The sequence below is a fragment of the Bufo bufo genome, chromosome 2, assembly GCF_905171765.1.
Source record: "Bufo bufo chromosome 2, aBufBuf1.1, whole genome shotgun sequence".
NCBI lineage: Eukaryota > Metazoa > Chordata > Amphibia > Anura > Bufonidae > Bufo > Bufo bufo.
Genome location: NC_053390.1, coordinates 600,369,622 through 600,396,166, shown reverse-complemented (window position 1 = coordinate 600,396,166; position 26,545 = coordinate 600,369,622). Strand labels below are relative to the sequence as shown.

Here is a 26,545-nt window from a genome sequence, read left to right as displayed (position 1 = left end):
TTGAGAATCTGTGGCAAGACTTGCTGTTCAGACGATTTCCATCCAATATGACTGAAGAAGAATGGGCACAAACTTCAGTCTCTAGATGTGCAAAGCTGGTGGAGACATACCCCAAAAGACTTGCAGCTGTAATTGCAGTGGCAGGTGGCCCCACACAAAGTATTGACTCAGGGGGCTGAATATTAAAAAAATCATCTTGTTTTCACTTCACACATACTTGCAACTTTGTGTTGGTATATCACATAAAATCCCAATAAAATACATTTAAGTTTGAGGGTGTAACGTGAAAAAATGTGGAAAAATTTAAGGGGTATAAATACTTTTTCAAGGCACTGTATATGCCAGATGATTTACATTATGCATCTTTCTTACCCATATTATATGTCACCTTACTAATGATAACTAAGTGTTAGCATGCCCCCTGTCACTGGGTTGTGTCACCACTCTCACAGTGTCCAGTCAGTACTGGCAGCGTCACACTGTGTATGCCCACTACCCATTGCCAAGGGGAATGATAACACCAGATGTCAATTTATTCATACATTTCTAAAAGGAATAACAGAGGAACAGCAAAATGTAGAGTTTTATAAAAAGTTATAGGGATGCAAGTGTTCAATAAACAGACATATCAGCATTGTTGGCAGATCATCAAAGAAGCATTCTGGGATTTTTTCATGGTGGACTCTGTAGACTGCTAGAGGAACAATGTATTGCAGTGAATCCCATTACCGCCCACTGTAATGCAGTCTGATTTGCAGAGTCCTCTAGTGTCTGCTGTGTCAGCCAGAAGTAAGTTTCTATGCAAGCCTAAGAGACTCACAGTAAGAACCTCATGCACATGACCGTTCCATTTTTTGTGGTCTACAAATTGCGGATCCGCGAAACACCTAAGCCGCCCGTGTGCCTTCCGTAATTTGCGGAACGGAACAGGCGGCCCATTGCAGAAATGCCTATTCTTGTCCGCAAAATGGACAAGAATAGGACATGTTATATTTTTTTGGCGGGGCTACGTAACGGAGCAACGAATGTGGACAGCACACGGAGTGCAGTCCGCATCTTTTGCGGCCCGATTTTAGTAAATGGGTCCGCACCCGAGCCACATAAACTGTGGCTCGGATGCGGACCAGAACAACGGTCGTTTGCATGAGGCCTAAGGCTCTCGAGGACTTGCATAGAGACAAATGACTTCCTTAGCATTCCACTTCATTTGATTATTTCTATTCAGATTTACGGTGACAAGACACATGAATGGCTCCTCCTAAATATTTTTTTGATAAGATTTATGTATGTATGTTTCCAATAATAAATATAAAGCAAACAGCCTGAAATAGATGGTCCCAGATACCATTAGGGGTTTCTTGTTGGGTCATGTGAGTTCATTATGGAATAAATCCAGCAAGAGCATGGTCTTTAATGTCCAAGTGTTTCCTTTGGGTTGATGGAAGGTAAGTTTCCGCTCCTCTCTGGTTTGCTCATTTCTGTCTATTAAGAACTTTCAAACTTTCAAGCGTTTGCTTCCAGCCAGGTTTTAATACCATTTTTGTTGGCTGCAACCCATTCAATGTTATTTCTAACAGTTTCAAGTGCTTGCTGTCTTGGGGTTGCTCCTGCCCCAGCATTTGGATAAGTCTCAAAGAAATTTTCCATCTAAAAAATGAATAATAACAAAAGTGAGTTCTATAGACACACATAATTACTTTAAAGAGAATGTGTTATCAGAAAATCACCAGTTGTCCAATTTTTTTTTTAGATGTTTTTGTGAATTTTGTTTACATTTTTTATGTCACTATTACAAAAATACCTAAAATCATGCAGTTTTCTAACTGACCGCTCTCATTATCATTACAGGCAGGATTACAATAATGATAGATAGATAGATTTCAAAATTCACAATAGTTCATATCACAGCTTATCTACTCCCTCCTGACCTCTGCACAGGTCACAGAGCATGCCTAGAAAAATCTCCCATAGAAGTCAATGAGGTCCCATCCAATCGATTGTGTCTATGGCCATGTGGCTAGAAGTCTTGAACTATTTTAGGCCTAGTGGCCAGTGTGAAAACTGCAGGATTTTAGGATTTTATTTTTAAATATAGTCTGGGACATTTAAAAAGATCACTTAAAATTCAAAAACATGTTTATCATAAAAATTAGTTTTAAACAATATGTCATTTTTTTCTATGACACATTCCCTTTAAAGTGAACCTATCACATTGGAAATGCATGTGTGAACATAACACTTATTCATTTAAATGATTTCAGGGTTCAAGTCCAACGGGCAGGACTACTTAGTGACTGACAGCTACCTTTGTATGCGCAATCATACTACTGGACTCTTAAGCTCAGAACAAGTTTTACTGAATCTTTTCCCACAAAACTATCATATGCATCAATCTGCTCAGCTCCTCCTGCTCTATAACAAGCTGCCTGCATAATGGACTGCAACATGGTAAGTTTCCTTTAAAGTAATATATAATACATATGCAACAGAATTGTGATTGGGCAAAAGAACAGAACAAAAATGAAAGATTATTAAATTAAACTGTTCAGATCTCTACCCAACAATCAGAACACAAACATTACCCATCTATATCTTTATCTGGTGACATAGACAATTTTCCGTACAAAAAAAGGAGTTAAACATCTTGCAGAATAGTCTTAAGGTTGATTTAGGCCTCTTTCACATGAGCGTGACGGATTGGCTCCGGATGCGTTCAGTGAAACTCGCACCATTTTGCAAGCAAGTTCAGTCAGTTTTGTCTGCGATTGCGTTGAGTTTTTTCCGCACGGGTGCAATGCGTTTTGATGGGTTTTTCACGCGCGTGATAAAAAACTGAAGGTTTACAAACAACATCTCCTAGCAGCCATCAGTTTAGCTTTCCGTTCTTCTGATCCGTCAGAAGAAGAGAGAGAGAATAAACAGGATCCTGTAAAAAAGCGATTCCTGTTGCATTAGGGAACTTTTACGCTAGCGTTATTCTTTTCTGGTATTGAAATCTGGTAAAGGGTCTCAATACCAGAAAAAAACGCATCAGTTTTGTCCTAATGCATTCTGAATGGACAGCGATCCGTTCAGTATGCATCAGGATGTCTTCCGTTCCGTCCCTTGTACGGTATTTAACCGAACAAAATACCGCAGCATGCTGCAGTATTTTTTACGGCCAAAATCCTGGAACACTACCGCACTTGCCGGATCCGGCATTAATTTCCATTGAAATGTATTAATGTGTTCCGGAAATTGCTGCATCGCCGGATCCGGTTTTCTGTTCTGCGCATGCACAGTTCTTTCTAGCTTTGAAAAAATGTAATACCGGACATGTTATTCCGGATCATACCGTAAAGACTGATCCGGTATTTCAATGAATAAGTCTAACGGATCAGTTTCCAGATCCGAAAAAAAAAGATATCCGTTTGCATATGGATTTCCGGATCTGGCAGGCAGTTCCAGCAACGGAACTGCCTGCTGGATTCTAATAACGTTAGTGTAAAAGTACCCTTAGTTATGCATAGGATCCGTTTTTATACAGGATCCAGTAAAAAAACAGATCCTGTTGCATCAGTTGTCATCCGTTTGAGCCATTTCCGTCTGAGATCCGTTTGTTTAAGATGGATTTTTCCCCCGTCTAAAAAACAGATCTCAGACGAAAATGGCTCAAACAGATGGCAACTGATGCAACAGGATCCGTATTTTTTTTTACTGGATCCTGTATTTTTTTCTCTCTCTCTCTACTACTGAGGGATCAGAAGAACGGAAAGCTAAACGGTGATATGAATGCACCCTTATATGAATGAGGAATTGTTGTAATCATACTGACCCAGAGAATAAAGGTAACAGGTCAGTTTTACTGCATAGGAAATGCCATAAGAGGCACATTTATTAAGACCGGCATTTTAGACGCTGGTCTTAATAAACCCCTAAGCCGGCACCAACCTTTTTATAACTTTGGTGGATCCTCCGCCAGTTTTAAACGTAAGACCTTTTTTAGACCTTGCGTCAGCGGGGAGATGTCGAAGATTGCGGCGCAACTAGCTGTTTCGCCACAATCTGTGCCTGAAATATGCCTAATATAGATGTATTTCATCTGAATAAATGTCCCCAAAAATTCATAAAACTGTGGAGGAATAGCGTTTTTTTTTTTTTTTTATTCCTCCCTATTTGGAATTTTTATCCAACTTCACACCACATTGTATGTAATATTGAATGGTGCCATCAGAAAGTATAACTTGTCCCGCAGAAAACAAGTCTCATACAGCTATGTGAATGGAGCAATTAAAAAAATGTATTACTCCAGGAAGGCTGAAAATAAAAATACAGAAACACAAAAAAGGAAAATGGTCCTGTCCTGAAAGTGTTAGGCCGAATGCACACTATGCAACCAAATACGCTATGCAACCAATGACACCGTGCGCTCCTGCTCTGAACAGGAATCCAGCCCGGCATACCACGGACTGCTCTCGGCCGCGGAACACGGCCGTGTGCATTCGGCCTTAAACATAAACTTGGGAAAAGGGGAGTGAATTTAATTTTTAATTGTTTTCATTTTTTTTTTCAACAATTTTTCACTTTTGTTACTTTTAAGGGCACATGAACATGCAATCATTTCATTGCTTATATCATGTACTGCAGGAATACACTATTGCAGTCTATAGTATTGCTATTGTCTTCTGCAGGCAGGGCTTAATAGGCAGTTCACTAGTCTCCACAAGGCCCTAGGCTGCCACAGCAACTGTTCGACACTCCACAATTTTTCAGCAAAGGTGCTGATCAGAGGACAGAGGGAGCCATTGCATCTGAGGGGTTAAATCACCTCTGATCCAGCCATTATCGGATATGGAGCAGCTCAGCTTTTGAGCCCCCTCCATACACCTCTCCCATACTGCTGGCGCATATATTTACATGATATGATTGGGAAAGGGTAAAAGGTGCATCATTAACTTTCCGCTCTCCATAACAGAAATAAAATTTGAAACATGGCTCGCGACAGGGAAATAAGACCTTTACTCAGTCTACCTACCTCTGTGAGCCCCGCACTCTAGTTGACCTAGAATGTCCATGCATTACATGGACATCCCTTCATTTTAATGGCCGCTTAGTAAAGCTAAACTGAATGGCCAGCCTTGGCTTTCCTTGGAGTTGACCATCGTGGTTGATCAACAATGTTTTTTAATTTTTTTAAGGAATGTATTAAATGAAAAAAAAAAACTGATCGAGCCTGTCACCAAAAAAGGGCAGTCCAGTCTACCAGCATCAGGTTAAAGATCAGGAGAAGGTGAGCCGACTGATATATAATGTCTATAAAAAGATTTAGTATAACTCTATTGACTAAAATCTGTATAAGCAGGCATAGGACTGCTTAGGACCACTGCATAGGACCACCCACTGGACTCCTAAGCACAGAAAGGGCAGATATTTAAATGAACAAAATACAGGTTGTACTGGATCTATGTATATAGCACTTCATATCCACCTGCTCTGCTCCTCCTGCTCTATAATATGAAGAATGCTTGTTCAGCATGACAGGTTCTCTTTAGGGCCTCATGTACACGGTCCTATTATGGCTCTATAGTGTGTACGGGGCTCTTCATATCCATCTGTGCAAATCTGACAGAAGAATGTTCCAATGCACGAGGTATTACAGAAGTATTCTTTTACATAGAATAGGACAGTTCACCTATAAACCCAGTCAATTTTCAAGATTTTGATTTAAAAAACTTCAACCAACCAATAGCAGCTCTCAAGACATCATCAAGACATCTTATACAAAGTCAAAACGTATGCACGAAATATTACTAATCTGATAAAAAAAAATGTATACGTAATAAACCTCAGGCTATATCTAAAATAAAAGAAATAAATATAAACAAATACAATAAAATCTGAATAAACACCAATGAACCCACAGAGCTTGTATTACAGTGTCTTACAGCGGGTCCTCTGTGCATTGCAAAGGTTGAACGCCACTGGCAAAATGCACAGCAAAACTTAAGCTGTGGATTGAAAATCGGCGGTGCAAGTCAGTTTATGCAGCGGAATGATTTCTTCAGATCTTTTCCACTTTATTGGTACTGTAAAAAGCTGTGGACTTCCCGCATACACCTCCACTGCGCCGAACCTGCAGTGTTTATGTCCCATGTGGACATAACCTAATGCTAGCACTGTCGGTTCATTGGTGTGTGTATAGATTTCAGTCTGTGCTTCCTAGCGTTTTTTTTTTTTTTTATATTGTAAACAACTTGAGGTTTTATATAGGTGCATTTTATCCTAATTAAACCTATATTACATTTCTATCAAATTGGTGATATTTTGTGAATATGCTTCCACTTTACACAGGTCTCGAGGGTCAGTAACTTTTGCTATACTGAGGTTTTCTTCTCTCTAAATATTGGTTCTCCAACATACGGCACCCAATGTAGCAGCATACTGTAGCATCAAAGCTCTGCTGCATGCATGAGCCTTAAAGGGATTGTCTCACTTTAGAAAATGACATTTATCGTGTAGACAAAGTTAATACAAGGCACTTCCTAATGTATTGTCATTGTTCATATTGCCTCGGTTTGATTCATTTTTCAATTGCATTATACGCTGCTCATTTCCAGGGGTTATGGCCATCGTTGCAATCCAGCAGTGGTTGCCGTGCTTGCACAGTATAGGAAAAGGTGCCGGACTCCTTGGTAGCCTGGAATGTGGGAGCATACATAGGCACAAATGTGCGGCAGCTCCTGTCCCGGCCACCTCGTATCTGCGCTGCAGTGGTGGCCATGACCCCTGGATACGAGCAATGTATAATGCATGGAAAAATGAATCAAGCCAGCAATGGAGGCAATAAGGACAATCACAATACATTACCTGATAAATGGTATTTGCTGAAATGAGACAACCCCCTTAAGCCTCAGCACTTTGGTATGTAAATTAGGGTTTTTATTATTCTTATTTTAAGTTGGCATTTTATATAATGTTTTATGGTGAGTCAAAATGATATAAAAATAACATAACCCTTTAGTACAATGTAACATACTTAAACAAACTCTGAAGTGAGAGGTTCCAGGAATATGTCTTTGCTGAAATTAATTGATTCTTTGCAGAAATTTTATTTTCCTTTGTAACACACATTTTTCTCATTTCTCCGTTGGACCGTACCCATATGGTATATGACCTTCACCTACCTTTGGGTGCCAACAAGTCATGATAATGGAATGCCTTTTTCTGCCAACTCCTGCCCACTGAAATGATCAAGCCTGTAACTAACCAGCTGAACATCTTGAGCCATACCTCATTCAAGTGGGCCAAAGTATATGGTCAAATAGGACTCCCTGATGAGTGGTGGGGTGTGCTGGCTAATGGGAGGCTCAATGCACAGGTGTACTTACTTGCCACAGCTGGGTATCTGTGTTAAATGTTGTTGATATTCTTGTAATTATCCGACCAAGGTTTCGGTCATTGATGGTGTATCTGGCATGAAAAGAAAAAACATGTTATGACATTGGAGGAAGTGTAAATCATTAAAATCATAGATCAATTTTAAAGTTACCTTTTTACTAAGAAGTCCCAGTTAATCCGCACCCAGTCCCAAGCCATTTGCTTTCCAAGCTTGCTGTATGCAGATATATAATATATAACATTCAGGGCATCTTGGCTCTTAATAAGGCTTTGGTCAGAAATCTGCTTGAGATATCTAAGGAGATAAAAAAGAAAAACTTGTATTCACATAAAAAAACTATTAGGGCAGAATTACTAATAATGACTAAAGGCGATTTTTAAATCAGCAGTTTATTGGGCCAATTATAAAATCGGTGTGTTGGTATGTGCTTCCAGCATAAAATTAATCTGTATGGGGATAAGTGAAATTTGTCCCCATATAGAGGGGATTATTGCTGCATGTAAATGGCGGCTAATAATCAGTCAATTATCAGGAATGTTTGGTTCGCTCTTGATACTTGGCTGTAAATCGGCCCATGTCTGAAAATGCGCCATATTTATCACAGGGCCTGATGTTGAAGGGTAAATCTGGGACACTTTTAGACTATCTAGGTTTGGTTTATACTACCTATCAGTTGGGTTATTTAGTGGGTCTGTCTGAGAGTTGGAGTCGTGCATTCCCATTTATGTGAAATGATGGCCACCATGTTGGGACCCAGGTTTGCACATCATTGTCTATTAAATGGGGTCCTTTTATAAGTGAAGCCATATACAGTTAGCGCCTTGGCAATAACTGTTGGGTAGCGGGAGGGTTGCAGCCAACAGCCCCTGCAATCTGTTTTGCCCTGATATGCAACCTTAAGAAATAATAAAGAGAGTATGGAGACAGCACGTCCTTTCTGTGAGGTTTTTTCCAGATGAGACGTTTCGGCTAACAAGCCTTTTTCAAGCATGCTTGAAAAAGGCTTGTTAGCCGAAACGTTGCATCTGGAATAAACCTCACAGAAAGGGCGTGCTGTCTCCATACTCTATCATTTCTTGTGGATATCCGACTTGTTAGGGGAATCTAACCACTTCCCCTGGAGACATGCACCCACCACCACATCTACCTGGGTGTGCTGGCCACCATCTTTGATTTTCTGATATGCAACCTGTCTGCGATGGATAGACTAGCAGATTAGTTTATGAGCTTTGGGATCTAGTTTGGGCAATAAGAGATTGGCAAAAAATGTATCACTTAAAGGGTAAAGGAGTAAAGGTTATAGAAGACCTGTTGAGAAGCGGGATGCTCTCCACTGATGCTAGACCCTGTAGTAGCTTTTCTTTTTCTTGAGCTAATGGAGTTTCTAAATACTTCTGAAACATGAAATTCCAGGACTGCTCATCACCAGACTGTTTCATCCCATAACGATAGACCAGCTGTCTGAGGTTCACAGGAATCCTGGGAAAAAGCAATGCACAAACAATGTATTAGCTAAAATGCACACTAAAGCCATTGTTTATTCACCCCTTGTATTTGCCTAGAGTAAATATTAAGAGACGGAGGAGCTTAAAGGACCCGCTGCAGCCATTTTCCAACTCTTTACAAATGATCTATGATATCTTTCTGTAAAACCATAAACACACAGGTATATATGTATATCTGCATATACATTTTTATAGGATGTTATTTATCTTGTACAAGCCATATGATTACATTGAAAATCTAATATATAAAGCTGAGTGTATGTATGTGTGTGCGTATGTGTGTGCGTGTGTATATATGCATGTCTGCTAAAGGAATCTGAACCATCGCATTAACAATAACGAAATTTGGCACACAGGTACATCAGGTGTCCGCGTAGGTTTTAGACCAGGTCTCAGCTCTCTAGCACGTACCGTTCCTGAGATATTCCCAAAAAATGCAAATATGGTACATCACATGACCTACATAAGCCAATAGAATCCTGCAGGTCTTTCTCTTCATATCCCAACTGCCATACACATGGTCACATGTCCCTTATCAGCCAATAGGAGCTCACAGGTCCTTAGTCTCCACATACACACAGTTTTACACCAGGTTTCCATAACAACCCAGCCATTTTTCTTCACTGCTGCAGGTCAGCTTTAAAAGGGGCAGGGGGCTGTGGATGACACTGTTAAGGGAGCAGAGTACTGTGGAGGTCACAGTTTAAGGGACAGGTAGGGTGGCCATTCAGGCCACCCTCAGAAGATGGACTTAAAAACCGCGCCACCAGGTCCTGCTAAGCCACGCCCCTGACCCAGTTAGGCCATGCCCCTTCCCACTCTGCAGCTGACGGGGATTGAAAAAATGAAGGTAAAAATACACTCCTGTCAGCTGCAGGGGTGGAAGGGAGGGTGACTTTCTCCCTGCAGCTCACGCTCAGACATCACAGTGCTGCTGTCTTAGAGTGAGCTGTTCAAAAGGATATCCCTGTGTGAGATATTCCCAAAAAATGCATTAGCCAATAGAAGCCTGGTCACATGACCCTTATCAGCCAATAGAAGCTCGCAGGCCCTTAGTCTCCACATACACACAGTTTTACACCAGGTTTCCATAACAACCCAGCCATTTTTCTTCACTGCTGTAGGTCAGCTTTAAAGCGGCAGGGCACTGTGGATGACACTGTTAAGGGAGCGGAGTGCTGTGGAGGTCACAGTTCAAGGGCAGGCAGGATGGCCATTCAGACCACCCTCAAAAGACCCTCCCCCAGGTCCCACTAAGCCACACCCCCTCCCACTCCGCAGCCGACGGGGATTGAAAAAATGAAGGCAAAAATAAACTTTTATCAGCTGCAGGGGTGGGAGGGAGGTTGACTTTCTCCCTGCAGCTCATGCTCAGACAGCACAGTGCTGCTGTCTGAGAGTGAGCTGTTCAAAAAGACATCCGTGTGTCCGTCCAGGTCCTGCACCAGACGGAGGACAGGGAGTCTGAAAGCCGGACTGTCCGGCCTAAAACCGGACCGCTGGCCACCCTAGGGGCAGGCTGCTATGGAGGTCACAGTTAAGGGGACGTCCACTATGGACGTCAGTGTTAAGGGGCTGATTGCTGTAGAGCTCACTGTTAAGGGGACGGGGTGTTGTGGAAATCACTGTTAAGGAGATGGGGTACTGTGGAGGTGACTAATAAAGGGGCGGCCGCTGTGGAGGTCACTGTTTAGGGGGCGGGATGCTACCGAGGTCACTGTTAAAGGGGCGGGCTTCTGTGGAGGTCACTGATAAGGGGGCGGGATGCTGTGGAGGTCACTGTTAAAGGGGTGGGCTCTATGGAGGTCTCTGTTAAGGGGACAGGGAACTATGGAGGTCATAGTTAAGGGGATGGTCCTCTATGGAGGTCAGTGTTAAGGGGCGGGGTGCTGTAGAGGTCACTGTTAAGGGGGCGGGTGTTATGGAGGTCACATTTTAAGGGAACAGAGCTCTGTAGAGGTCACTATTAGGGGGCGGGTTATTGTGAAAATCCCTTTTAACGAGACGGGGTACTGTGGAGGTCACTAATAAAGGGGCAGGGTACTGTGGAGGTCACTGTTATAGTGGATACTGTCGATATCTTTTAACAACACACACATACATCAAATGAAATAGTTGAAATATACCCTTGCGAAGCCGGGTCCTTCTGCTAGTATCATTATATTGTTATTTTTAGTCAAGTGTATTAACTTTTGATCATCTGCATTGCACCACTATACACTCATGTGCACAATGACATCAGCTGCATCAGACTGTCACTCTGACAACCAGACTCGGTACTGAGCAGTAATAGCCCTGAGCACAGTGCTCACATGGAGCTTTGTGCTCATGAGGGCAGAAACCACCGCCTATATAACACATGATGTCATTGATATCACATGGATTCCCTGTGGCAGATACAGGGGCAGACTGAGAACTTAAAGTGGACTGAAAGGAAACCTAAAAGTGGTCCCATGTTATAGGTGGGTATAAATTGAGAGAAGGCAGGGCAACACAAGTAGGTAGGGACTACACAAATAGGGGGGGGGGGGGCAATACCATAGTGCAGCACAAAATAGCACCCCTGCAAAACCAAATGCCACATTGCAGCACAAAATAATGCCTCTGCAGAGCCAGATACCACCGTGTTTCAGAAAATACCACCCCAGAAGCAGATCTTCTGTGATTGTTAAAACCAGCTACCACATCCTGTCCTCCTCCTCCAGTTGCCTCTAATTAAAGTAGAACTCCCGGCAAAATGTTTATTCTCTGACCTGCTAGAAAGTGATGCCATGTGACCAACTCTCTGATCTCCAACTGACACAGGACAGGAAGTCAGTCACTTCTCTATTCGTTACTATAAGATGGACATGGAGACTCCCATAGAGAAACTGACTTCCTGTCCACACATAAGATGCTGTGTCAGTTGGAGAGTCTGATTGTTGGTCACATTTCACAGGTTAGAACCAGAAGGGAGGTATAACTCACAAATACAGACCCTGGTAAGAAGATTACATTCAATAGAGATTACATTATGTACCTTTCTAGCAGGTCAGAGAATAACATTTTTGGCGTGAGTTCTTCTTTAAGATATGGAGAGGGGAAATGAGGAGCTGAGACACAGACAACACAATGCCAGCCCTACCTTCAGCATGCTGCCTGGTCTTTCTATACTACCAAACATACGGGAAAATAATCCACTACCTATCTCTTACATCCAGTGATGTCTCCTCTGATGTACACATTCACTTTCCTCATCTTCTCCATTTGGACCAGACTGTCATGACAACTTCTTTCAGCCACATCTCATCTCTGCAGAATTTGCCAAACACATCTTGGGTACCTTACTTTTCCATCAGCCTTCCCAACTTCTCTACACAAACTCCAACTTGGTCATCCTGTTAAAAATAACCCCAAAATGCCCCCTTTCTGGCTCTCTTAATGAACCTTATAGTGCCTCCTGTAATATGTTTCCCAAGTGGCGAGGAGAAAAAAAAAAATGATTCGCCCTCTATGCTGCTGTCTATGATGCAGGCCACAGGCCTCTGACTGTCTGCGGCCTGAGATGACTGTGTCTCTGTTTATACACTGCCTCATATAATGACCTGTGGCCTATGAGGGTGAATGTCAGGGTTATTATGATACTGGTATTGCCATTATGTCAGTAAAAGTATAATAAAATATATCTAGAAGGTATGTATTAAAAGAAGTTTTCCATTACCCAGTCCCAGCTATCCATTCTTTGAAAATGCGTGAGGCCTGGTTCAGTGCCTCAGGATCTCCAGCCCTGCACGCGAGAGCCAGTACTGAAGTTCGGAGGAGCCTGAAGGCACATAAAAACAGTTAGGTACTATAGGTAACAGATTCTTTAGTTGTGAGGGTATCATGCACTTACTTCTGCACATCAGTGCCATTATCATGCCAGCCAAGTTCATCTGTAATTGGTTTAACTTGTTTTCGTAAATATTCCTGAAATACATTATTTATAATTATCATGAGCATTTCACTCTACCAAACAAAGGTTTAACATATTCATCTTCATAGCAAAAAAATAAATAAATCCAAGCTACCTGGACATGTTGCCACAAGCGATTGTGTTTTCTACAGGGTTATGGTTTTACCAAAATCCAGTGAAACAACTCCTAATCAGGGCCGTTTGAAGGAATTTGGGGGCCCCAAGCAAAATAGACATGGAGCCCCCCCCCCTCCACGCCCTCCCCACCTTACGCACGCAAAGCCTACAGGAACCACAGTATAGCCATACAGTTTAAGTTCACCCACACTTTATATAAATAAAAAAGGAGGTTTACAGTGCAAATACTGCTGCTGCATTTAATGTGCATGAAATTTGAACATTTTCAACAAATGAACATCTGCAAAAAAACACCACTGTACCATACAATCCAATATACATTAAAAAAGTGCACAATAACTAAATCCAACATACTTAAAACACACACATTAACATTTTTCAGTTCTTACAGTCCTTCTTATTCCCCCACCCCATGTCCTTCTTACTCCCCCCTCCCCCTGTCCTTCTTACTTCCCCCTCCCCTCCCTGTGTCCTACTTACTCTCCCCCTCCCTGTTTTTTTTTTTTTTTTACTCCCTACCCTACCTTAGATGAGTTCCTAAGTTAATTCAGTCCTCCGGCTCCTTCCCTGGACCCTGTAGCGTGGCCGTGCTCCTCGCTCTCTACCTCCAGTCCTGGCTGTCACTCAGTGCGGCCGGGAACCGCGTGGTACAGGTCAGGAGATTCAGTTTCCTGTTCCCGGCCGCGGCCGGACTAAAAGGAAGTGAGCACTCAGTGTACACTTCCTGTCAGTCCGGCCGGGAACAGGAAACTGAATCCCCTGTTCCTGTACCGCACGGTACCCGGCCGGACTGAGTGACAGCCAGGAGGTAGAGGAGGAGAGCTCGGCCACGCTACAGAGCAGCAGTCAACAGAGGAGGAACTCGGGAGGTAACCAGGAGTGCTGCAGCCTTAAAGGAAGCAAAACAAGCACCGGCTCTGCTTGGGGCCCCGGGCCAGCTCGGGGCCCCAAGCAATTGCTTGTTTTGCCTGTCTGTTAGCGACGGGCCTGCTCCTAATCATCCTAAAGAATTGGGGATAGAAACTTGACTGTTCCTTCAAAATGTACCTCCAGTGAAAAATGAAAACTTCATACTGCACCTAGAATCTCATGTACAGTACCTGTAGAGCCTTCAAAGCTCAATCACTTGTGCTGGAGATCTTTTCTTCCTAGTTCACTTACAGGGAGTTATTTTCTGCTATGCTACAAAGTAGAGCTGCAGCCCAGTCTTGATCATTGTATCTACCAGCCTGCCAGCGCCATATTGCAATGAATACATGGCTTTAAAACGAACCTTTCACCAGGATTTCACTTAATAAACTATTACCAGTACGTTATAGATTATCCTCATTGTGGTTCAATGCATTCTTGTGCTGCTTTCCTGGGATGTATATTGATGAAAAAAACGACTTATAAAGTCATCGTCTCCAGCTCCTGCAGTCACGCTAGAAGTCAAGGGGGTAGCCCTTCCCTCACTCCAGGCTGTAACTCCCCTGCCCTAACCCCTCCTCTAAGCAGTGTAACTGATACCCGGCTCAGTCGCCGGTCCGCGCTTGTACTGGCGGCGCATGCGCCGTCGGTCTCAGCAGCAGCGCGATCCCGTCTATCGCGCAGACTGAAGCACAATCCTGTAACTGAATCGCGCATGCGCCGTTCGTCCCCAATGCCTCCCTGTCTTCTGTTCTTCAGGCGCACATACATGGAGGCACTCATACACACAGTCACCACGTACATGGAGGCACTCATACACACAGTCACCACATACATGGACATGCTCATACACACACTTACAAAATACATGGAGGCACTCATACACACAGTCACCACATACATGGAGGCACTCATACACTGAGTCACCACATACATGGCGCGCGCCTGAAGAACAGAAGACAGGGAGGCATCGGGGACGGACGGCGCATGCGCGATTCAGTTACAGGATCGCGCTTCAGTCCGCGCGATAGACGGGATCGCGCTGCTACTGAGACAAGCGCAGTCCCGGCGACTGAGCCGGGTGTCAGTTACACTACTTAGAGGAGGGGTTAGGGCAGGGGAGTTACAGCCCGGAGTGAGGGAAGGGCTACCCTCTTGACTTCTAGCGTGACTGCAGGAGCTGGAGACGATGACTTTATAAGTCGTTTTTTTCATCAATATACATCCCAGGAAAGCGGGACAAGAATGCATTGAACCACAATGAGGATAATCTATAAGGTACTGGTAATAGTTTATTAAGTGAAATCCTGGTGAAAGGTTTGCTTGAATATCTATCAAGTTCCTCTACAATATACTATATAGACAGATTTTAACAGAGGTGTAGCTCCACATACATGGAGGCACTCATATACACAGTCACCACGTACATGGAGGCACTCATACACAGTCACCACATACATGAACATGCTCATACACACACTTACCAAATACATGGAGGCACTCATACACACAGTCACCACATACATGGAGGCACTCATACACTGAGTCACCACATACATGGAGGCACTCATACACTGAGTCACTACATACATGGAGGCACTCATACACAAAGTCACAACGTACATGGAGGCACTCATACACACAGTCACCACATACATGGACACGCTCATACACGCACGAACCACGTACATGGAGACACTCATACACACAGTCACCACGTACATGGAGGCACTCATACACACAGTCACCACATACATGGAGGCACTCATACACACAGTCACCACGTACATGGAGGCACTCATACACACAGTCACCACATACATGGACACGCTCATACATGCACTCACCACGTACATGGAGGCACTCATACACACAGTCACCACATACATGGAGGCACTCATACACACAGTCACCACATACATAGACACTATCATACACACACTTACCACATACATGAATGCACTCATACACGCACTCACCACATACATGGAGGCCCTCATACACACACTTACCACATACATGAATGCACTCATACACACATTCACCACATACATGGAGGCACTCATACACACAGTCACCATGTACATGGAGGCACTCATACACACAGTCACCACATACATGGACACGCTCATACACGCACTCACCACATACATGGAGGCACTCATACACACAGTCACCACATACATGGAGGCACTCATACACACAGTCACCACATACATGGACACGCTCATACACGCACTCACCACATACATGGAGGCACTCATACACACAGTCACCACATACATGGATGCACTCATACACACAGTCACCACATACATGGATGCACTCATACACTGAGTCACCACATACATGGAGGCACTCATATACACAGTCACCACGTACATGGAGGCACTCATACACACAGTCACCACATACATGGACATGCTCATACACACACTTACCAAATACATGGATGCACTCATACACTGAGTCACCACATACATTGAGGCACTCATACACAAAGTCACAACGTACATGGAGGCACTCATACACACAATCACCACATACATGGAGGCACTCATACACACAGTCACCACGTACATGGAGGCACTCATACACACAGTCACCACATACATGGAGGCACTCATACACACAGTCACCACATACATAGACACTCTCATACACACAGTCACCACATACATGGAGGCACTCATACACACAGTCACCACATACATAGACACTCTCATATACACACTTACCACATACATGAATGCACTAATACACGCACTCACCACATACATGGAGGCACTCATACACACAGTCACCACATACATGGAGGCACTCATACACACAGTCACCACGTACATGGAGGCACTCATACACACAGTCACCACATACATGGAGGCACTCATACACACAGTCACCACATACATAGACACTCTCATACACACACTTACCACATACATGAATGCACTAATACACGCACTCACCACATACATGGAGGCACTCATACACACACTTACCACATACATGAATGCACTCATACACACAGTCACCACATACATGGAGGCACTCATACACACAGTCACCACGTACATGATGGCACTCATACACACAGTCACCACATACATGGACACGTTCATACACACACTTACCACATACATGAATGCACTCATACACACACTCACCACATACATGGAGGCACTCATACACACACTTACCACATACATGAATGCACTCATACACACAGTCACCACATACATGGAGGCACTCATACACACAGTCACCACGTACATGGAGGCACTCATACACACAGTCACCACATAAATGACACGCTCATACACGCACTCACCACATACATGGAGGCACTCATACACACAGTCACAACGTACATGGAGGCACTCATACACACAGTCACCACATACATTGACACGCTCATACATGCACTCACCATATACAAGGAGGCACTCATACACACAGTCACCGGCAGAAAAAAGCACTGTCAGTAAATTTGTGCCCCAAACTCTGTAGTCTGGCAGGGAGGTGAGAACCGATGTTGCAGTGTGGAGCAGTGATGGAGCGGCGGTTATAAGAAGGAGTCTCACTGACCACCAATGAAAGTACAGCTGTCTTTCTAGTTTCCTGCCTGCAGAGTGACTGCAGCCAGCAGGACTAGGAGCGGGCTCCAAGTGGAACTTAAAGAGGACCTGTCACAACTCCTGACATGCCTGTTTTAATAGCTTCATGCATTCCCCATGTAATAACAATTCTGGAGCATCTATTCTTATGACTCTATGTTGTGCTGTTCCTCTATTATTTCTACTTCAAGTTATGGATGAGATGCTAGCAGTCTGCAGTAAGGGTACAGAGGGGAGGTAACAAGTTTTTTTTTTTGGGGGGGGCTGTACCTGCACAGTCTGACAATGACAGCACTGATTGGATAGAGTCAGTCTGTGTAGGTACACCCTCCCCAAATGGTTACCTCCCCTCTGTACCCTTACTGAAGGCTAATGGCAATTAATTCATAACTTCTAGTAGAAATAATAAAGGAATGGCACAACATAGAGCCATAAGAATAGATGCTCCAGAATTGTTATTACTTGGGAAATGCATGAAGCTATTAAAACAGGCATGTCAGGAGCGGTGAAAGGTCCTATTTAATGTTCGTCAGATCTGGTGGATGGTGCAGGCAGTGTGAGGTGAGGAGCAACAGTTTGCCTGCCAGTAAGCCCTGCAGGATGAATTCCCCGGCCATCACACCAGTGTCTTACAGCCCCATGTACAGCTTATTCCACCCCTAAAGGGGATCATTTAAACTACTGAGGTATTATAGGGGATCATTTAAACTAATGGGGCACTATAGGAAACCATCAAACTACTGGTGGCACTATAGGAGACCACTTAAACTAATGGGTCACTATAGGGGGCCATTTAAACTACTAAGGGCACTATAGGGGATCATTTGAACTAAATGATCCCTTATAATTCCCCAGTAGTTTAAATTATCCCCTATAATGCTCTAGTAGTTTAAATGGTCCCCTATAATACCCCATTAATTTATATGGTCCCCTATAGTGCCCTGATAGTCTATATGGTCCCCTATAATGCCCCAGTAGTTTAAATAGTGCCCTATTAATTTATATGGTACCCTACATTCTCCCAGTAGTTTCAATTGTTCCCTATAATGTACCAGTAGTTTAAATCATCCCCTATAGTACTACTGGGACAATACAAGGGACCATTTAAACTACTGGGACAATATAGGGGACCATTTGCTGTGAGCACTATAGGCGAGCGTATAAGCTGCTGATGCACTATATGAGAGCATGTAAGCTGCTGGGGGCACTAAAGGTGAGAATTTAAGTTACTAGGTGCATTTAAGCTACCGGGAGCAGTATAAGGGGCATTATAATTTCGGGAGTCACTATATTGGAGAATTATTACTACTGGGGGCCCTATAGAAGGGCCTTATTACTTCTAGGAGCACTATGGGGGTTTTATTACTACTAGGAGCACTATGAAGGTCTTTATCACTACTAGGGGCACTTTTAGGGCAATTTTCCTGCTGGTTCGCTATAGGGGTGCTTTATCACCGTTACTATGGGGGGCTTTATCACTACTGGAGGCACTATAAGGAAAATTAGTTCTATTATGGTGCATTATTACTACTACCAGGGGTACAATTGGGAAAGTGTTATTTGGTACAATGTGAAGGACTTTGAAGAACACCAGGAGGTGGAGGATGATAGAAAAGTGAGGAACGTAAATTGTCTGTGTGTCAAACTCTGCAGAGAGACAGATGTGGCTAAAAGAACTCATCATAGTGGTCTGCGCCAAATAGAGAAAATAAGGAAAGAGACACTGGATGTAGGAGGTATGTTTGGTAGTGGTGAATGTAACGTCCATCCAAATGTGTCTTTAATGCTAGGTAGGGGGTTAGTTGGATCAGCAATTTGCCACATATGCATTGTGGATGCATGTTATACTCCCCACTTTGTTCAGTGCCATTCTCTGTAGCTCTGCAGCAGGGACTTGCTGGTATACAGAATGTTACCGCTGTACTTGCCCATTATATCCCTGTCAGTCTTTTTACTAGAGTGGGGGGGTCAGTTGTCAGATTACTGCAGCGCAAGTGCAAGACTTGGGTGCAATAAAAGGCAGCTGCTCTGACAGGGGCACCCGAGGGGATGAAGTACAGTGACTTCTCCTGGGCCCCTTCTGAGCTCGGGCCCAAAACAGCTGCTTCCATGAAAGCTGCACCACTGGCTTTTAACTTACAGTTTGCGCATGATATTAAAATTATTTTGGCCACTGTATATTACCATCTCTTGCTGAGCCAAGAGTAAGTGCTACAGTAACTCAAGTCTCCTCCAACAATTCCACCTATTGAAATGAATTGCATGTGCAGCCTGAAAGGACGTGCACTTATTTTTTAATCCTAGAGTAGACACTTGAAATCTCATATTCAAAGAGGTTTCTATGATTATTTGTCCCCATTTTCTTTGCTTGTTCACAAAGGGCAATGTACTACCGACATTTTTTGTGCAGCATAAACAATTGCACCGGCTGACAATGAAACATTTGCCCATCTGGGTGCTGATTGTCAGAACATTTAAATGGGTTAGTCATTGGGAACAAGAGTACATATTAATATTCATGCCCAATAATTGGCCCAATAATAATAAATCGGCCTCAGCACACAAGAACGTTTATTAATGTACCTGAAATTTTGGGTAGATGGTTTCATCATTCTCCAACATATCATTTAAATAGGCGAGTGCAGAGCTCACTCTCACCCAGGGAAGATAGTCTTTCTCATTCTGAAGATATTTTGTTACGTCAAGAGAAATATTATAATCCAGAATTTCACCACTGGGGAAAAGACAATAATGGGAATATTTAATTATATGCTGCATACATACTCATTGCTTCCCTATCGTATTAAGCTACGTTCACAGATTATACAATATTATGACCTGAGGAAACAATCGACCACAAATCATACCATATACAGTGGTCCATTAAATGGTCTAGGATGCAATATTTTCAACATACAATGAACTTTTCTGGCTGCTGTAACTTGACACTACATTTAACATACAATGATCTTTCCTGACTGCTGTAACTTGAAATTACATACAGCATACAATATCACAAACACTGCCAATTTATGGTACAATGCAATGTCATTGACTGGAAGAGCCAGCCACTTACCATGGGCATTTCACAGGTAAAACATATGAATTGCTGAAATGCATACATTCATTAGGTGTCTAGTGCTGCCTTTCTAAAGTACAATGGAGTACTATATGTTCTGTACTGTTCTTTACCAGTTAATTTATCTGGTACTCATTGTGTACTGTGAACAGGGGTGGATTGGCCATTGACCTTGCAGGGTAATTTCCCAGTGTGTCAATGCCCAGGGGGCCGCCTGAGCCCTCCTCATGGCCAGCCAGTGGAAGATTTTGTGGATTTATTTTGTAATAGACTGTGGTATATGGCACTGTTGGGGTGGTACAATGTGCCACAATATGGTATTGCTGGCCCTCCCTTCCGTCAATTTGGACCCAACTACCAAATGGGGACACTTTTAGTATTTTTTCCAGGGCCACTTTAAGTTCCCAGTCCGCCTCTGACTGTGAAGGACCCTGAAGAAGCTCATGCCCTCTTCATAGACTTGCTTTATCTGTATTTGTTCACTACCTATTATTTATTCACCATTTTATCTTAGTTTGAGTTGACACCGGAACAATATACTAAATTTCCAGTAATGGGTCCAAGTTACAATAGTTTCAACTAAAAATAATCATTCTGGGGCAAATTAGTAATATTGTAACTTGAGGGATCACTTGATGTTAACTTGTGGAGGCTATTCTAACTCAGAATATGTAAGCTTAGCCATGGAGAGTTAGAGATACCTAGCGCTACATAATATCTATACACATATACAATTCTGGATAGAATACTTCTTATAACTGTTTTCCTAAAATGCACTTTAAATCTGTGTGTAAAAGAGGCTTAGTTGAGGAGCAACTTTCTAAAATAGATCTGCAATCGGCCTGCTGAAAGATAGATATGGATCATTGGTCTTTTATGTATTTTTCTCTTTTTTTTCTCTATTTTGATTGTTTAGCTAATTTTATCTATTTGTATACAGACAGTGGAAAGTAAGGAGTATAAACCATTTGTAAATATAAATGGTGACAATCAGTCTGCTTTCCTATTTGTGTCAATTATCAGAAATGTAGACAGAAACGCCAGGCCATACTCTGCACTTTGTAACTTCTGACATGCCATTGTGGGGGAAATGAGTCATTTTAACTCCCTGGGGCCCTTATACAAACGTTGCCTTTGGCAGTTCACAATTGTTGCACATCAGCCTGTCTTCTGAGACGTCTTAGAACTTTATTGTTGTGATAGACAGATAGACAATTCCCAGTAAATGTTGTAAATGTATCATTCACATGGGAATTGATAATAAAACCAACATCCCCTGTAGCTGTACTCATGCAAATTTGCATAAGAGAATAATATTTTAGCACTCAATATATTGAGAACATTGAGCACTTGAAGATTATCTGAGCTATATGTCTCTTTCCACATACTGTATATCGTATAAATGCAACATCATACCGGTACTCACCTTGCTAAGGCAAAAGCATCATCAATTAGTCCAGCTCTGTCTCCTGCCGTAAAAACCTAGAACACCAGTGAGTCCAATTGTGAAAATTTAGTTTAGACATATGTATTAATGTGTTACAACCTGCACTAGAATAGTTTCTGCAAACAGTTCTGCTCACACCCCTAACTGTAGGGTTAAATAACCTCTACCACTAAGATTAAGGTTGATAAATACAGTCCAAGCTCTGATTACTTCCCATCATTTCCATATCTTAGACCAGGCATGCTCAACTTGCGGCCCTCCAGCTGTTGTAAAACTACAACTCCCACCATGCCCTGCTGTAGGCTGATAGCTGTAGGCTGTCCGAGCATGCTGGGAGTTGTAGTTTTGCAACAGCTGGAGGGCCGCAGGTTGGGCATCCCTGTCTTAGATCATTACACTATTGTTTTATAACACGTTTGACATGTTTGACTGATACAGTTTTCTTACCTATGACAAACCTCAATAGAGCAAAACATTGTACAGTAGATGGAATAACCAAAAGCGAATACCCAACGGATGATACAGTGGGATGTCAAGATGAACTTGATTTTAGATTTCTCTACCAGCAAGAGTCATAGTCCTCCCCAAGACACACTATATGTTAAGATATCTGTTTAATCAAACACTGGAACAGGTTACATACTGATCCATAGAAATAGTCATAAGCCCAATAGTATATTATGCATATTGAGAAGACAATGAGGTCATTTATTATAGCTCTGCTAGAGTTCTCTGACAAACAAAAGTCACAAATGTTGTCGCAAGTGCCAGTAAGGAACAAAATGTGCGACTTCTTCGACACCCTTGCCACTGACTAGGCATGGGCGGGAAGCGATAGGGACCTTCGAGTAGATTTCAGTTCTGGTGGATGGACAGCAGAAGATTGGTTTGCTCTGCCTTACAGCAGAGTTTTTACTAAGACCAGTGTGTGAAATGCCAGTATTTAGCAAATGACCTCTAATACGTTGGCTCTAATATATGATAATACATACCACATGATTTGCCTGCAATAAAGTTGCCAGCTGATTCCATACTTGGGTTTCATAATTTACCCGGAAAAATCCAAAGTGCATATTGTTTATCTTCAAGAACCCCACTGTATTATTATCATAGGGTTCCAAAGTTAGTGAAGGTTCTGAAGTATAGAAATATCTGTTAGATCATTATTATAAATACAATAATAATAATTATAAGTAATACATATTCAGTGAAAAGTTACATTGGATTTTACACCTTGACCAGTAATGTCAACTACTGTTAAAGAGGACCTGTCACCATGAAAATGCAATGTAATCTGCAGGCAGTATGTTATAGAGCAGGAGGAGCTGAGCAGATTGATATATAGTTTTATGGGGAAAAATTCTGTAAAACTTGTGTTTCATTTATTTAAATTCCTTCTCATTCTGGGCTTTGAAGTCAAGGAGTCGGTCCTATCAGTGATTGACAGCTATCTCTGTATACACAGCCATAGAGGGGAGGCTGTCAATCACTGATAGGACCGACTCCTTGACTTCAAAGCCCACAATGAGCAGGAATTTAAATGTATAAATTATAATTTTTACTGCATCTTTTCCCACAAAACTAGATATCAATCTGCTCAGTTCCTGCTACTCTGTAACATGACACAACTCAGACACCATGTTCAACATAACAGGTTTCCTTTAAAAAGTAAATCATGGGGTTTAAGAATTATTCTATCTTAAAAGAGGTGTCTTTTTGTGGACTTGGGCACCTGGGCATCCTGTAATCCATGGACTGGCCAGAAAGTGATACTATAACCCCTCTACATCAGGTAATGAATAGCCAACCATAGTTTCCTCTGGTGATAACCAATGATCTCCTATCTATGACCTTAACAATCCCAAAAAATAAATGTGCATCCTGTTTTTTTTATTTCATGCAACCACTATATCATGCTTGGTGGGGTTTAGGTAAATTTATCATGCCACAAGCATTAGTATAAAACATTGGCACCATGTTTGTCATTTAGATGAAAGTGCACTTGCCTACAAACAACTCACTCTGTTGCTTAGCCTTCAATTTTACCTGATTTGTTGTAAAAACGGATGTGCTTGTCATCTAATTTGCTAGTATCATAGAATGTCACTGGGATGTTCCACGTGTAGCTGAAATGATAGAAACACGTGTCCATCTTCATTGTGTCAATAACAACATGTCAGACCCTTCTCTGTGCAGTAGCACCAATAGGCCAACACATTCTAGGAGTCATTTATGAAAGCGCTTTCAGATCCTACATAATTAACCACTTAAGGACCACAGGTTTATACCCCCCTAGTGACCAGGCCCTTTTTTACAAATCGTCACTTCACAACTTTAACGGTTTATTGCTCGGTCTTGCAACTTGGCACCCAAATAAATTTTACCTCCTTTTCTTCTCACAAATACAGCTTTCTTTTGGTGGTATTTGATTGCTGCTGAGATTTTTCATTTTTCTGATATTAATCAAAGAAGACCGCAATTTTCTCAAAAAAAGTGTATTTTTAACTTTTTCTGGTAAAATTATTCAAATATAATTACATTTCTATACAAGTTTGTGTCAGAATTTATTGTGCTACATGTCTTTGATAAAAAAAAATCCAATAAGTGTATATTTATTGGTTTGCGCAAAAGTTATAGCGTTTACAAACTATGGTACAAAAATGTGAATTTCCGCATTTTGAAGCAGCTCTGACTTTCTGAGCACCTGTCATGTTTATTGAGGTGCTAGAATGCCATAGTATAAATACCCCCCAAATGACCCCATTTTAGAAAGAAGACACCCCAAGTATTCGCGGAGGGGCATGGTGAGTTCATGTATGATTAAAAAAAAATTCACAAGTTAGCGGAAAATTACACTTTCTGAGGGTAAAAAATAAATAATAAAGTTTCCATTTCTGCTAACTTCTGGCAAAAAATTATAAAATCTCCCATGGACTCACTATGCCCCTCAGTGAATATCTTGGGGTGTCTTCTTTCCGAAATGGGGTCATTTGTGGGGTGTGTTTACTGTTCTGGCATTTTGGGCGGGGCTAAATTGTGAGCAACCCTGTAAAGCCTAAAGGTACTCGTTGGACTTTCGGCCCCTTTACGCACCTAGGCTGCAAAAAAGTGTCACACATGTGGTATCGTCGTACTCAGAAGAAGTAGGGCAATGTGTTTTGGGGTGTATTTTTACATATACCCTTACTGTGTGTGAGAAATATCTCTGTAAATGACAACTTTTTCCATTTTTTTTATACAAAGTTGTCAATTTACATAGATATTTCTCTCACCCAGCATGGGTATATGTAAAAATACACCCCAAAACACATTGCCGTACTTCTCCTGAGTACGGTGATACAACATGAGTGACACTTTTTTGCAGCCAAGATGCGCAAAGGGGCCCAAATTCCAATGAGTATCTTTAGGATTTCACAGGGCATTTTTACGCATTTGAATTCCAAACTACTTCTCACGCTTTAGGGCCCCTAAAATGCCAGGGCAGTACCCTTTTTTGACATTTTGGGCTAACTAAATTTAGGGGTTATTCCTCTGAGACTACCCAGGAAAAAGAGCACACCTGCCTAGTAAAAAGGAGTGCTTGCGAAGTAAAGCTGTGAGCTTTATAGCGCCGCAGCGATTTTACGGTGTTTTTGCAGTGATCAGAAAAAAAATATTTCTGTCACGGCGGTGGGGCGGACTGAACGCAAGTGTGGGCACAAGATCAGGCCTGATCGGCGAACGCTGCGTTTTTTGTAGAGCCTAGGTGACCCTAATGTACTGATATAGATCTGATTGCGATCAGTCTTGATCACTTACAGATACTATATAGTACTAGTGCTGATTAGCGACAGCGATGACGCTAATCAGCGACTAATCAGTGACTGCGGTGGGCTGGGCTCTAGCTACCTAACAAGTAGCTAACTAACTAGCGATGATAAGGGACCCTTACAGGGGGGTGATCAATGACAGGAGGGTGACAGGGGGGTGATCAGGGAGTCTATATGGGGTGATCAGGGGTTAATACGGGGTTAATAAGTGACAGCGGGGGTGTGTAATGTGTGTGTGGTGCTTGGTGCTACTTACAGAGCTGCCTGTGTCCTCTGGTGGTCGATCCAAGCAAAAGGGACCACCAGAGGAGCAGGTAGCAGGTATTTCAGCTGCTATTTACAAAATAGCATCTGATATATCTATTCGATTGGTTCTTTTAAAAATCTACAGCCTGCCAGCCAATGATCATTTAACCTCTTCACGACATCCACAGTACATGTATGGTGGATGTGGGCACACAGCAGACATCCAGGGCAAATGTCTGCAATCAGCAATAATGCCTATAGTAGACATTTGACCCCTGCGCTCCCAGGGCCCGAACAGCTTCCCTGCACTGAGATTGGGGAAGTAATTCATTAGTGGTGATAGACCGGAGACTACCTCTCACAGGTATATTCTCATCGACGCCTGCAGGTGGCAGTGCTCCATAAGAATATACTGAATTTCCCACTCACTACTGTAAATCACAGTAGTGAATGGGAGTAGTGATCTATAGAGTAAAGTAAAAA

General features: G+C 42.4%; 1 protein-coding gene across 1 annotated transcript in view; it reads right to left on the bottom strand.

Moving 5' to 3' along the window:
- Window positions 1–1,183: 1,183 nt before the first annotated feature.
- LOC120989922 (glutamyl aminopeptidase) overlaps window positions 1,184–26,545 on the bottom strand; it is a 66,619-nt gene continuing 41,257 nt past the window's right edge. Inside the window, exons 11-20 of the mRNA XM_040418373.1 lie at window positions 24,054–24,133; window positions 23,000–23,142; window positions 21,987–22,042; window positions 20,065–20,215; window positions 12,758–12,831; window positions 12,584–12,685; window positions 8,687–8,857; window positions 7,529–7,672; window positions 7,368–7,449; window positions 1,184–1,647 (exon numbers count right to left, since the gene is read on the bottom strand). Coding sequence (XP_040274307.1) covers window positions 1,504–1,647; window positions 7,368–7,449; window positions 7,529–7,672; window positions 8,687–8,857; window positions 12,584–12,685; window positions 12,758–12,831; window positions 20,065–20,215; window positions 21,987–22,042; window positions 23,000–23,142; window positions 24,054–24,133 — 1,147 coding nt within the window. The 3' untranslated portion in view covers window positions 1,184–1,503. The remainder of the gene's footprint in view (window positions 1,648–7,367; window positions 7,450–7,528; window positions 7,673–8,686; window positions 8,858–12,583; window positions 12,686–12,757; window positions 12,832–20,064; window positions 20,216–21,986; window positions 22,043–22,999; window positions 23,143–24,053; window positions 24,134–26,545) is intronic.